The following is a 14407-nucleotide window of genomic DNA, read 5'->3' on the forward strand; positions in this document are numbered from 1 at the left end:
CTAACCATGAACTCAGGAGTGAAACTAACCAATTTCCCAGGACTCATCACACTGCTAAGATGTGTCAAGCTAGAAGACCAGCAGAGGAAGTTTAAGGCACCAGTATGGGACTCAAATAAAGTCCTGCAACACCCAAGCAACTCCTAACATAACAAGTACAGTCATCACTCGCAATACCGCGGATTCGGTTAAACCACAGGGTAATCTGTGGCTTCCATAAAAAAGTTGAACTGTGATCACACCCCTTCACGAAATTAGCTCATCAACAAATCCGCTGCTGCGCACTAATAAATGACGTGAACTAGTGAAATTCAGAACGGATGGCAATTGACAGTGTTTAACATGCATATCCATTGTGCTTCAGTTGGTTAAAACATGCAGGGTTTTCTCAATAATAATCATAACAAGATAGAAACTTATGAAAGACAAGACATGCTATCAGTCGAGTTATGATGAGTACTTACAATGTTTGCTGTGATACAACACACCGCACTCTAGCGTTGTAAAACACATTCATCCCAGAACGTATGGTGTCAGAAACCACATTTTATTTGATGAAGTTCAATCCCAATTTTATTTATTAAAACTGTTGACAGAAACAACCAAAACACCGTAAAAGAATTGCATTACCTCATCCCATATGCGTACAACTTCCGCTTACCACATCCTCTTACCACATTCATACCTTATTCTTAGTATTCACGAACAGATTACAGTCTCATAATCCATGGACTCTGAGACCCATGTTATTTACCTACTGAAATCATTTTCAACAACTAAATGGCCAACATTTTGTTTTTTATACAATCAGAGTTTCAAGTACCACGGGAGGTCAGCGGTGACTTGTCAAACTGTCTCCTACGTAAAATGTATCAAGACTGGTAACAGCTTGTGTTCATTGTTATATTAAATATGGTTGCAGAAAACATGCATTATATACTAACCAGATAGCAATGTAAAATAATCTGTTACAATGACTGTTTAATATGTAAGATATTCTGATAATGGAATAGAAGTTCTTTGATGTAATGTTATGAGATCGTTTTTACCTGAGTCACCAGTACGTTGGACCAAAACATCTGTGCACAGCTGATCGCTGTTTCCAGCTTAGTTGAATAACAGCAAAGATGTATAATCATATGAATATATGTCTTTGATAATAGGTAGCATAACAGGAACAACAATTATCATGTCTAGTGATTTTTGGTGGAAAGTTTCCCGTACATATATTTTCACCTTCAACGATACGATATATTTTTGACTGGGCACAATTCACGAAATAGCAGTTTTGGGCACAATTCACGAAATAGCAGTTTTTTTATATCCTTGGAAAATATGATCTTACTTGGCCTTTGTTCCACATTATGTAATAGGTACTATAACACGGATGTCTAATAATGCGGGGGATCATCCATGGACCCCAAGATCCGCGTTATGGTGAGGGGTGACTGTACTTATTTCAAGCAGACTTCAGGATTCTCACTGAACAGAAGTTGCTTCTCCTCAGCACTTACTATAGCTGCCAAGAAGTCAGAAATCCATGCCTTGGACTCCAGTCGAACAAGGTTTGACCATCATATGAGTGACCATCCAGCAGCACATCTCAGGCTTAGATGGCCATTCATTGCAAAGAACCAGCTACCCTATCAATCATATAGAACCGTGAAGACCTACCTTCAGACAACTGCTGCGAGGAGAAGAAGATTTAAGAGACTATCACCTGCTACATCTACCAAATTCTCCAAAACAACTATCTCCTTCTGTATTACAAGGCAACACTCATCACTCTGGTACTGATTGACCCAATATTTGATTGTCCACAGTTACAGTCAATTTTGTAAACCACACCCTTGGGATTGGATTTTCTGATTTGGGAGTATGCGTTTTAGCCTGTACAAGGTTATTTAGAGTTCGTTAAGTGGATAATGTGGGATTTATACTGGATTGTTGCTTCAGGAGTCTGCTGATCTTTTGCAAAGATTTGTATCAGTGCTGGCTCTGTTCTTGGTAGCTTACTTGAAGACTGGTAGTGCAGATGTTCTTCATTCTCATGGGGAGTGTGGATATCATGCCAGTCTTGATCTGGTTGATGGTGGATGGTTGGTGTGCATTGGTTTGTGTTAAACGGTGATCTGGAATGAATTGGCATGGAGGCTGGTCCCATAGACGTCAAAGAAGGGCACTTTGTTTTTGGTTTCTGGTTCCATGGTGAATTTGATGCAGTGGTGCTGGCTGTTCAGATATTATAGCAGCTGGTCTGGATCTTGGCCAGGGTGGAGGATGACAAAAGTGTTGTCATCTTGATGTGATCTTATGTGATCTTATAGCAGTCATTTCTGATTTTCCCATAATGTTTTTTTTTAACGAAAAGTACAAAACCAAATTATGTTAGATTTTTCTGGAAGATTTCCTTTACCTACATTTGCAAAATATACTAGGTGGCACTTTAGTAGTTTTGGATTTCTTAATGACATACTTTTTGCATTTCCATGGCAGCCAGTTTTACTGTGACTGAAACTGATTTCCAGTGCAGAACTTTAAAACCTTTTAACATTCTAACTCTGCTTTGTTGTTATTCAAGAACCTAATGACATAAATCAACAGTACCACTCTATTTCTGTATTAACATTACTGGAATGCATCAAACCATTGAAGCACTCAGGCAATCTGTTGTTGATACAATTATGCTAGTATATGAATGGTTTACATATGTATATTTTCAATGTAAACAACAATGTAACATTTGACATAGTCATAATTAGTTGACATATTCATGATGGGTATTCTACAGTTGCAGGGAGTATTGATGACTTTGTCTTCTTGTTTCTCTGCAGATGGAGTAGACAATTCAAGTAAATTCTTGACTGAAGAATGTATAGAACATCTGATGCAGGCTGCATCCCTGCTGGAGAGTGTAAAAAATGATATCTGTGATGGCAATATTCCAATTCCACAACTGAGGCTGATTCTCAAAGATCCTGAACACTTTCTGTGCCTTTGGTCAGCTGTAGAAACAAACTTTTCCAGCAAAGACGAGGATAAGTCAGCTGCAACTGAGTGTCTGAAGTTTATCCTTGAGGCCAGAGAAAAAGAGCTAAGGTCTTGTGAACAACTCAATCAAAAAGTGAAAACACTTTTAGCCATGTGTGTTCACATACAGAATGGTGTGTATTGGTGTACAAACACAGAAAATTCACTTACTCAAACATGTTTGTTTACCTGTAGCCCTCAAACAATGGTTTTTACTAGTCTCACTTTCCTTTTTAATAATAAAATGTCGTAAAATTAACTTTCTCTCAAATTGATGTCATGATGGTCTTTCTGCAATTTTCTTAAAGTTCATGTGCAACCAAAAAAATCAAAAATAATTAAAACACAATTATCACTTATTCATGACATATAATATACATTGCTGCTTGTAAAAAACAAATATACAAAATATTAAGCTTGCAATCGCAATTCAAAAGTGCAGTATTTTATACTTGGGCTTACTTCCCTCGAAATGAAGTCCTCGGGAGACCGAACCCAGTCGTAGCGATTGGATGTGCACTCAAGTGTAATGACGGTTTCCGATTGGCTGGTTCATTTGCTGATATGCTGAGGGCTCATTGTGTGTACAAAAAGATGATCTGTTTGATGGGCATTTTAGCAGTATGGCGAGTCACAAGAAAGTAAGATTCTTTATGGATAACAACTTCTTTTATTGTACTTGATGCGTTTCAGTATGGATTCATATATCATTGTAAAACAAAATCATATACACTAGAAGATGTTATTATCCATGAAGAATGTATATAGAGATGTTGGGTTTTGTAAATACATGTTCTCTGAACCTGCCTAATTACATGATGTGGCAGAGACAGGACTCGGGTGCATGAACCATATATCAGTTTATTTTGTTTATGGCGTATAGCCTGATTGACGTTAACTTCAAATTGCATGTGGGTAATGATTGAAGTTGTGTATTGCATATTGTCTTTAGCAGACAGGCAGGCAGACATATATAGGTGTCAATAAACCAGACATTGAGCCTTCTTAGTGACAGGCTGCTTACCACAATCAACAAGGGTTTTTTTTGTGTGACGAGTAGATTATTTACTTGTTTGTGTACACAACCAAGATTAGACTACTGCTCACGACCTCATACTCTGGACAGGCTGTTTCAAGCTTCGCTAACCTATTGACTGCGAATGCGTTTAGAGCGCAGCGCAGCGCAGCTGTTGAAACCACATTTTTCCCCCAAGTCTGGGAGAAATTTAGTGAATCGTTTGAACTCCGATTTCGCGGGAGGGGTGGGGATGGGTCTTGGTTTCATCACATTTTTTTTTAACTTTATAGGTTGAATTGGCATTTTTGATGATTTGTTTTGGTAAGTGCAAACCGAAAGGTATCAGAATCTGCAAAGTTGTGTTTTACGTTGCATGTGACCTTTAAATAGTCATAGTTTATAAGAATGATTTAGAATAATCTAGAATAATTTACTTTTGAGGCACCTTCTGATCATTATTATTATGATCAATCATGTCAGTCATCCAACACTTTATTCAAAATTAAGGACAGATTAATTCTTCTGAACAGGGAAGTCATAAACTGTGTCTCATAAATCACATGTTAAATTCCTGATAACCAAGCAAGTACATAAGTGATAGATTTTGTACATTTTGACAGTCTCTTTTCAAAAGTCATCTCTAATCCCTGTCACAATCATGTTCTCTTTTTCAGTGGATTCTAATGCATTGTTTGAAAGAACTTCTCATGTGGACAAGATGATTGAGGAAGGAAGAATACGAGAAATTTGCCATCCCCTAAATTTGGATAAGTCCCCTGGCAGCTTAGAAAATTACCACCCAAGCCTTTGCATTTTTGACATTCAGGATGAAGTCATAGGAATTGTTCCTGAGCTTGAAAAGTTGAAGCAAAGTGTGATATTTCAAAAGCTCTGGGAAAAGAAAGCAGGAGCCATTCCAAGTGGGACAGAGTTGAACACTGCAATACGTACAGTTTGGGCATCTGTCAAGACAGCCTGGTTGTCCCTTTGTGCTCAAATAATTGACGGATCTGCAACATTCCAATTTGTCCAAAAACATGTCAGCATGTTCCAGGGAGACAATGTAAAGATTAAAAGAGAGTTCAGATTCATGTGTGCAGATGGAGAATCTACATTTTGGATTGATCAAAGAGTGATGCAGCTGAAGTGTTATGAAGTGTTGCAGGGCTGCCAGAAAGCTGCAGATATCATACTGGACATTAAAGATGTCTATGACATTTCAGGAGACTTTGCTCCTGTGGAAGCAGTCAAATTACTGGTTGGTATCTATTTTCTTACCTTGTTGCATTCTATGTTTATGTAGAACAAAGGCCATGTGGAGATGGCAATATGTTATATTTCCCCTAAAAGAAACATTTCTATTTCGTTCAAACTTCATGTCATTATGTGTCAGCTACTGTCATCATTTATGAATCATTTTCAAGGTTAAGCTCCCCACAAAGGCACAATGTGTGAACCCCATGCTAAAAGTGGTATAAAAGCGTCACTCACTCACTTCAGGTGATGTCCTTTTGGTCCTTTTGTTGTATTTCTGTGCTAAACATCGATGGTATACACGAGGAACCTATGTTTATTCTTGTACTATATTTTGAATTTAGCTTTTGTCTGCCCTTTGATGAAAATATTTTTGTTTGTAATACAACTATGGGAAAAATAATCCATTTTTCTCTCATTTAAATGTGAATGCTTTGAACCTTTTTATCCCCCCGGCATGTAATGCGGGGTGATATAGTCGACGCCTCGTCTGTCCGTCATCATTTAGTTGTGCCTTTTGTTATTTACAGAGTTTTGTCATTTTTATTTTTCTGTTTTTCCATGGAACATTTTGGTGTTAGTCTAATGATGGAGTGGGCTTCGTTTCGGGAGCATAACTCAAAAACTGTTCAATATTTTTCTGCAAGACTTGTTACAATCATCAATTAGAACCTAACATGATGCCTTTTGGTACTTACAGGTTGTTATGATGTATTATTTTCTCGGTTTCCATGGAAACATTTCGGACTTAGTCTCAAATTGGAGAGATAGGCTCTGTTTCCAGAGCAGAACTCATAAAACCGTTCAATATTATTGTGCAAAACTTGGTAGATGTATCAATCGGAACTTAAAGTGGTGCCTTTTGCTACTTACAGGTTTTTGTGATTTATTATTTTCTGGGTTTCCATGGAAACGTTTCAGACTGTTTAGTTTCCATAGCAAAAGTAAAAAACTTCTTAATATCTGTCAGTAAAACTTGTTAGATATGTGTGGCAGACCCCAAAGTAGTGCCTTTTGGTACTTACAGTTTTTTTGTGATTTGTTCTTTTCTCGGTTCCATGAACATGTTGCGGACTTCGTTTCCGGAGCACGACTTGAAAACCATTTCATATCTTTCAAAAGATCTTGGCAGATATATGAGACAGATCTTGAAATGGTGACTTTTTCTAATTACAGATATATGGCATTTATATTTTTCATGAATTCTATGGAAACAATTCAAGACATGGTCTGAAAACACAATAAGTAACTGTCAGATGATTTGTCCTTTCAAACATGTGGGGGCAGTGGGGGATATGTCATCTTTTGATGACTCTTGTTAAAAGTACACAGCAATTTCTGTGTTGTTTACTTCAGGCTTCATGATTTCAATATTGCAACTAAGTGAAGATTTGATTACTTCCTTATGATATTATTTAATTACCACAGTTAATATTCCATTGACAAATTAAAAAGTGAGAATATTCTTTTCCATAATACTTCTCAGGGAAGCAGTCGTGAGCAACCAATGAGAACCATGGATGCATCTGTTCTGGAAACGTGTGATGTACTGGAGGGACTGAACAATGAATTGAAGCAGTCATGTATCAAGGCATTCAAAGACAGTAAACAGCTGATAGACTGGCTTAGAGATTCCATGAAAGGTACATTGTTAAATAGTGATTTGTGACAGTTTCTGTATAATCTTAATATATACTACCGACAGAAAATAAGGGAACCAAGAAATTGAATGTAGATGACTTTGACTGTGACAGGGTCCGTTATTGTGGCGTATCTCCCAAACGCAACATCCAATGACAATGGAATTTCGCATAATGCATGCCCAGCACGTGCTACACATGCATACAGAAGTTAACTCCTGTAAATGTACTGGAGAAGTCGCAATCACTAATGCAATAGGGATTGACACTTATTGACAGAAATGCCTCCGAGGCAGTATCTCGGTGAAGCAACAAAATGGAGAATTGTGGGGATGATAGAGCGGGGGACATCATTATGTGAAGTTGCCCGGCAGATGGGTAAATCAAAAAGTGTAATTTCACGCCTGTGGGATAAGTACCGTCAAATGGGTGGGGTTGCAACGAGACCTGGGCGTGGTAGACCAAAATCAACGACACCACGACAGGATCGTCTCATTACGTTAATTGCTCTACGCGATAGGTTTAAATCGGCCCCTGCCATCAATAGAGAATTCCGCACACTCACTGGAAGACGCATTTCAACCTCAACCGTTAAAAACCGACTCTATCAAGCTCGTCTGAAGGCAAGACGGCCTTTTAAGTCACCCTTTCAGCTCACCATAAGCGCCAAAGATTGGCATGGGCTAGGCAGCATCAGGGACGGGCTATGCGCCACTGGCGTTACACCATGTTCTCTGATGAGTCAAGGTTTTGCCTACGATTCTCAGATGGCAGAAAACGTTGTTGGCGTCGGAGCGGGGAGCGATATGCCAGAGCAGCAATTCTTGACCATGATCGATATGGAGGTGATAGTGTCATGGTTTGGGGTGGGATTACACATGACAGACGATCAGATTTGGTCATCATTAACGGAGCCATGACTGGTCAGCAATACGTTGACCAAATATTGCGTCCTGTTGTGGCTCCATTGGCTAGAGTTATCGGCCGAAATTTTGTATTCCAAGATGATAATGCCAGACCACATCGGGCCCGAATTGTCTCGGTAGTATAATATGTGTGACAGTACTGAATGTTTGTAGAGCTGCACCAGTTACAACATAAGATATCTTGTTCAAAATGATGCACTCAAGAGATGAATGACACGAGATCAAGTACCAGTTCTGTTTGAATACAGAAATGCTCAAGCTGGCATATAGAGCTACAGCACACTGTAGTTTGAATTTTAATTTTAGAATGATAATGTTTGTTTTCATGTATTTGGATATACTTTTGTTCATTGTAAGTGCATTTGGGTAAAACTGAATTATTGAAGCTTATTGCAATATATCAAGTATGAAAACATCAATTAAGAGCGTTTACTTCTTCGAATGTTCATGTGCTCTACCACTGCTACAATCTCTCTTCATAAGATGGCCTGAAGGAACTAAAGGTGTTTGTGGACCTGGCTTTCATCTCAGCTGGAGAGGAACCTATGGAGATTCATAAAGTCAACTGTTTTCACTCTGCTACTACTGGATATGCTCCACTGATTTTCAACACACCACAGAATACAGACTATGGCACTTTCCTCAAGAACTGTGAACTTGTCTGGCAGGAGCTCAATTCAGATCAGAAACTTCCAGAAAAACTGGTATAACTGAGATCATGTAGTGAATTAATAAAGCTGCATTAAATTGATTCATGCTTCGATGTTCATAATGTGACTTAGAATAAACAATTTTGTTTGTTCCTTGGTACATATTCTTTAATATTGTTTATAAGAATATATTTAAAGAATGTTGTAATTACACTTGAATGAGAAAAGAAAATTATCCTGGACTGTAATGTTAACCATATCACAATGTCTTTTGAATTAGACTGATACATGTCGTCACCTACGATGGCTGAAAGAAGTAAAACAGTCACATGGCTCTGTGGAAGTAACAGCACTCACCCAGGCTTCAATGATCAACTCAAGAGGGTTATACAGGATTGGAAACCTAAACAACCTAGAAACAGTTTCTGACATGGTATGGTTGTTACCAGAAATATTTGTTGGGCTCATTTCCAAAAACAAAGTTCATAAATATATTTTTCAGAGGATTTACTCTCTGAACGTTTCCATTTGGACATTTGTACTATCTTCAACAGATGCTGAACAATGTGATAAGCCTACATGTGTCACAAGAGTCAGAAGACAACCCTTCCCGAAGATACAGCTACGGCCAGTTGGTGGATCTTCAAAGCAGGCTCATGCTGGTGGCTGGCCAGGCAGAAAAGGGGAATGAAAATGTGGACCACTTTATTATGGCAAGTTCTTTCTGAATGACCACTTGCCTTTGTTTGTAGTTCAGGGTTGACAGCCAGTTATATTTGCATGTTGAATTAAAGTTTCATTGGAACCATTGATATGATCGTTTGCTGTATTTGAAGTCTTCATTAAACCTTTAAACACAATGTGGGTAATTTTCTCAAAGAGAGCTAACAATCTAATCTCAGGAGATAGACAAAGATATACACTATTTTTGTTTCTTTTGAGATATCTTTTCACATTTACTGTGTTGTCCAGCACACTCAAAACATCAGTAGAGAAGAAACAGTCATTTCCACCCATAGTTAAATGAGATTTATTCATAGCTTTGTATGAATATCAAACCAGACATGAAACTTATTCATGTTTTTGCAAGATTGTGTGAACTAATACAAAATGCTTTTCATTTTTTGTTTTAAATGGGAAAGACAGAACAGATAAATTGTTCAAACCTTTGTTTTGTAATTTATGTGTCTACTTTCAGTATTTCTTGACATAACTATGTATGGACTTAAAGTTTGCCATTTATGCATGTAAATTTATTAATTTTCCTTTAGGTCCTTGATGGAATTGTGCGTCTAGCCAAGTCCTATATCAAACTTTGTACTGATGGATGTGTCTTGTTCAACTGTTGGAAGGGAAAATTCCTTTGTGCAGATGACAGGAAAGCATGCACATTTTTGGAATTCGGTCATGTGGACAATCTTGAAACTTTGAAGGGACATCGAGGGAATGAAGGTGTTGAGGTCTTCATCCATGCTCTTGCAAATGAGTTTGAGGACTTCCATGATGAATGGATGAACTATGTGAGTGACAAAAGAGATGAATACTTGGAACTGAACTTCTATACCATTGACCAGCTGGTGTTCCTTCAGAGAGAACTCATCAAACTAGGCACAGATGAAGAGCCTTCTGTTCGTGTGTACTCAATGTTGTCTCTAATCAAACCTGATTGTACACAAGTGGATCTCGCCAATGCCATGCAGGAGGCTCAAGATTTAGTGTTTGCCAAGGAGGAAGAAACAGAGAAAGTAATGGAAGTTGATAAGCCTCATGAAGAATCTGATCCCAAACAAGCCTTCATTAATGCCATGCTGGAAACAAACTTCTCAGAGAAATTGGCAAGACTTGCTTTAGAGGCCAATGGACCTGATGATATTGATAGTGGTAAGTTCTGCCTCATATTTGGACTTTCTACATAAGGACTCTTGTGCATTCTCTAGTCCAACAGAAAGGAAAATATATTTGGTGCTAGCTAGTCTGTCGAGTTACCTATGTTTTTAAGTTTCATTTGGGGTTTACATCAACCTTCACAGCCAGTCTAGTTTTTGTCAAAGTATTGTAAATGTTGCTCATATTTTGGTTTTGCCCTAAACATCTTGCAGAGTAGTGAGTCAGTGAGTTTAGTTTTATGCCATACAATATTCCATACATATGGCAGCACTCTGTCAATAAACAAGTCTGAACTAGACAATCCAGTGATCAGTAGCATGAACATCGATCTATGCAATTGTTACATGATGACATGTGTCAACCAAGTCAGTGATCATGACCACCCAAACATCGCCTCTGACAACAAGCATGGGTTACTGGAGATCTGTTAAAACCCTGATCTTCCTTGAATATCTTGCACAGTAAATTAGCAAGTCCTGTAACTTGAATTGCTTGCTGGGAGTAGATACAAACTTTCTAGCAAGTGAAGTATGTACATCATTATATGATATGTAACTCAACAGGTTATTGTACTATACATGAAATGAAAATAGTAGTGCAACCAGCAACTAATAACAAGTCAGATAATTTACTCTCAGTGTTATATTGAATCTATTTACCAGTAAGTCATAGACTTCAGATGAGAAGGGCTATAATTAGAGACTTCGGATTTGAATTTTCCCAAGTAGATATACTATGGCAATATTCAGTTTATTATGAATTGACTTTTTCAAGTAATCATAATGGAATCTATGTTGTACTTTTTAGATGTTGTCAACATGACAGTTTGTCCTAATTCCTGTTCCTGCAGGTATTGTATGGTGTATGGAGCACCAGGAAGAAGATATTCTTGAAGAAGAGACAGAAATGACAGAATCATCAGTTGACCAGCCAAAACATATCTTTGGTGGCTGGCACTCCGGTGGAGAATCAGTTTCCTCCAGTGCTGTGTCTTGGGTCAGGAGTATTTCTTCAACCAATAAGTAAGTTGTTCTATGTTTGTATTTTGAAGAACTCCTTGTCTTTCCTAAGATGATTGTTTGTTGTGGGAGACATAGGTAAAAGGATTATCATGAAGATCAAAACAAACAGTCTTCTATAATATAGGAAAAACACATTTTTGATAAATGCCCATAAAGGTTCACAAGGCCTCCCAAAGAATGTAAGAAATTTGCAAATCCTGTTTGAAAGGGTATTATATAAAGGAAAACTAAATACTCTTCATAAACTCATGCATGGTGAGGCTTGTCTTAAAGTATACACATCAGCATTGATTAAGCACCACCCATTTTCATGCTATCAGATCGTGTTTAACACAACACACTGGTCATTCATGGTATGGAAACCAAACACATGTTAATGATTTCGTTAACTGAACCATCTAAAGTGTCAATCCATCAACTACCAACACCGTTGCTACTTTCAGCTCTAATTTATTGACAGTCATATGGGGGCACTAAAAACATTATCAATAATCATGTCCAAAACTATGATCACACAGACAATGTCTGTGGTCCACAAAGTTCTCAAAATACGTTCTCTGTTCAGTCCTAAGCCAACAGTAATGGTGACATCAGTATTTGGTGTATCCTACCCTCGCACAGATAACTGCTTCAACCCTCCTCCTCATGCTGGAAATCAAATGCCAAATGCGCATCAATGGAATCCTCTGCTATTCGTCATGATGAGCCTGGGCTGATTCCTGTAGATTTTGAACAGGTGGTTCCCTTACTTGAACCTGATGCCCCAGATGGTCCCATAAATGCTCAATTGGGTTGAGATCAGGGCTTCTCGCAGGCCAAGGTAATCTGTCAACTGCGTTGTTCTGCAAGTATGCAATGACAGCTGTGGAACGATGGGGCCTAGCATTATCGACCATAAATACTGGCCGATTGGCAAGGGTGTGGTTATCAAAATACGGGACAACAGCAGCTTCCAGTACTTCCTGTTGGTATCTCTGACCATTGAGTGGCACTTGAGTGGTGATAAGATTCAGCTTACAGTCATAGGAGATACGTCCCCACAACATTACAGAGCTAACGCCAAAAGGTTCAGCTGCATGGATCATCTGCTGTTAATAAGCCTCATTACTCCTTCTCCAAACTCACCAACGGCCATCAGTAGCACGAAGAAGAAACGGCTTTCATCTGACCAATGGATCCTGTGCCATGTCCTCAGATTGTGGTTTTGCCATTGATTACACCATGCCAAACGTTGAGCCTTGTGTCTATCATTGTGTAAGGGACGTCTGATTGGACGACGTGCACAGAGTCCAGCAGACCTGAGCCTCCTTCGGATGGTGCTGGATGAGAGATGAACACCCATTCTCCATTGTTCTCTTAGATCTTCATTTCACCTTTTTATAACCCTCAGTCACTAGTGCCATAACAGAACTTTAGCATGAAAAGCATGCATTTCAGTCAGCATGTGAATTTCTTGCAAACTGCATGTGTATTTAGATATAACTGGCTGACTTCTCTGTTTTGATGCCTTTTTGTTACAATCAACAATTATTTTTGGTGGTGCTTAATTAATGCTCATGTGTATATGTCAAAATGAGTGATCTAAGAGATATTTGAGAGTATTTTTCTGATATTTTCTTTTCAAAAGTCTTTCATGCAAGTTGAATTTCAAGGACAGAGGTTGGTAAAATCAAGGCAATAATACAGAATTCTACTTCAGTCAATGGCCTGGTTCAATGTATTTATGGATAAAGCTGGAAAACTATAGCCTAATTTTTGGTCTTACTTATGAACTTAGTCTTCATGGAAGTCTGAAAATTGACCGAATCAAATCAGAGATGCAGATTTTCTGTCTTCACAAACTTTTTCTTTTGAAAACAAATGATTCAGGATTGTGATTCACCCATAAAAACGGGGAAACAGTATGATGGTCCAAAATATAAATAATGTTTTAGGATATGGATTGTATCTCAGCCATCTTATTAGGATGCATATTATGTTGTGGCCTCACCATATCATCACATCTCTAGTATTAATGAGTTATAACATCTCTAAAACAGTTTTGTACTAGTATTTCAAGTTATTGTTCTTGTAGGCCTAAAAGGCTCTCCTCCTGCTTCCTCCTTAATAATTGAATGTTTTTCTTGGTTTTGTTGTATTTTTACCTACACCTACACAAAAACATTTGGTATCTGTTATAATGGTGTATTTGTTGTAATGGTATTGAGAGATGTACACACTAATATTTATTTAAAAGTGTATACGTTTAATCAGACTGGCCTTACTGAACATAACAAATGTAATATTTTGGATTATACTTCCTTGTAAAGTACAAATTCTAGTACTTCTTTAGTTTGAGTCCCCCTGCGTTTTTCAAATGCTTACTCAAAAAGTAAGGCACCTAAGAAATTCTGGCATCATGTTGCCTAGATCACATACGTGTGTGCTGATGTGTGTAAATGGCTCAGCTTCTGTGGCAGAAAGCTATAAATCCTCAGTCTTTTTCAGAAATTGCCCAGTTCAACCTAAAATGTACTAGAATTTGAACTAAAAAATTGAAATCCCAAATGTAGCATTTGGTACAATTGCACACTTTTTGAAAGGCATTTTGTTTCATAATGTAGCAAAATAAAATGTTTCAGGAATATAACAACTGTTGCAACTTTGACCTCCAACTTGAGATCAGTGTGGACCAAGTTCCTGGAAGCTGTATCATCGAGTGTAGCAGATTATCTCAGTCTGGAACATCTTGGCATCATCCTCAGGCAGCTCGCTCAATCAGGTACCTAGAACTTACAACACGCAAATATATATTAAGTTATGCAACTTTGCAACATATTACCATATGTCATGTCATTGAATAACTAGATCAACAAACGTATTGGTTACATACACATTTTACACATGTAAAATAAGATAGATCCAGTAAAGCTGAGAATTATTAATTCGTTTCCAAACAATTATGACTTTATGCTGTATAAAGTTGTGATTCAGCAAGTAC

At 37.9% G+C, this 14407-nt stretch overlaps 1 protein-coding gene across 1 annotated transcript in view; it reads left to right on the plus strand.

Annotated features, from left to right (window-relative positions):
• Positions 1-14407, plus strand: part of LOC137287002 (E3 ubiquitin-protein ligase rnf213-alpha-like) — a 130059-nt gene that overhangs the window by 49635 nt on the left and 66017 nt on the right. Inside the window, exons 18-26 of the mRNA XM_067819079.1 lie at positions 2835-3164; positions 4723-5306; positions 6789-6945; positions 8352-8572; positions 8799-8951; positions 9073-9231; positions 9790-10399; positions 11256-11427; positions 14049-14188. Of these exons, the coding sequence (XP_067675180.1) occupies positions 2835-3164; positions 4723-5306; positions 6789-6945; positions 8352-8572; positions 8799-8951; positions 9073-9231; positions 9790-10399; positions 11256-11427; positions 14049-14188 (2526 nt within the window). The remainder of the gene's footprint in view (positions 1-2834; positions 3165-4722; positions 5307-6788; positions 6946-8351; positions 8573-8798; positions 8952-9072; positions 9232-9789; positions 10400-11255; positions 11428-14048; positions 14189-14407) is intronic.

The sequence above is a fragment of the Haliotis asinina genome, chromosome 6 (assembly GCF_037392515.1).
Source record: "Haliotis asinina isolate JCU_RB_2024 chromosome 6, JCU_Hal_asi_v2, whole genome shotgun sequence".
Lineage (NCBI taxonomy): Eukaryota > Metazoa > Mollusca > Gastropoda > Lepetellida > Haliotidae > Haliotis > Haliotis asinina.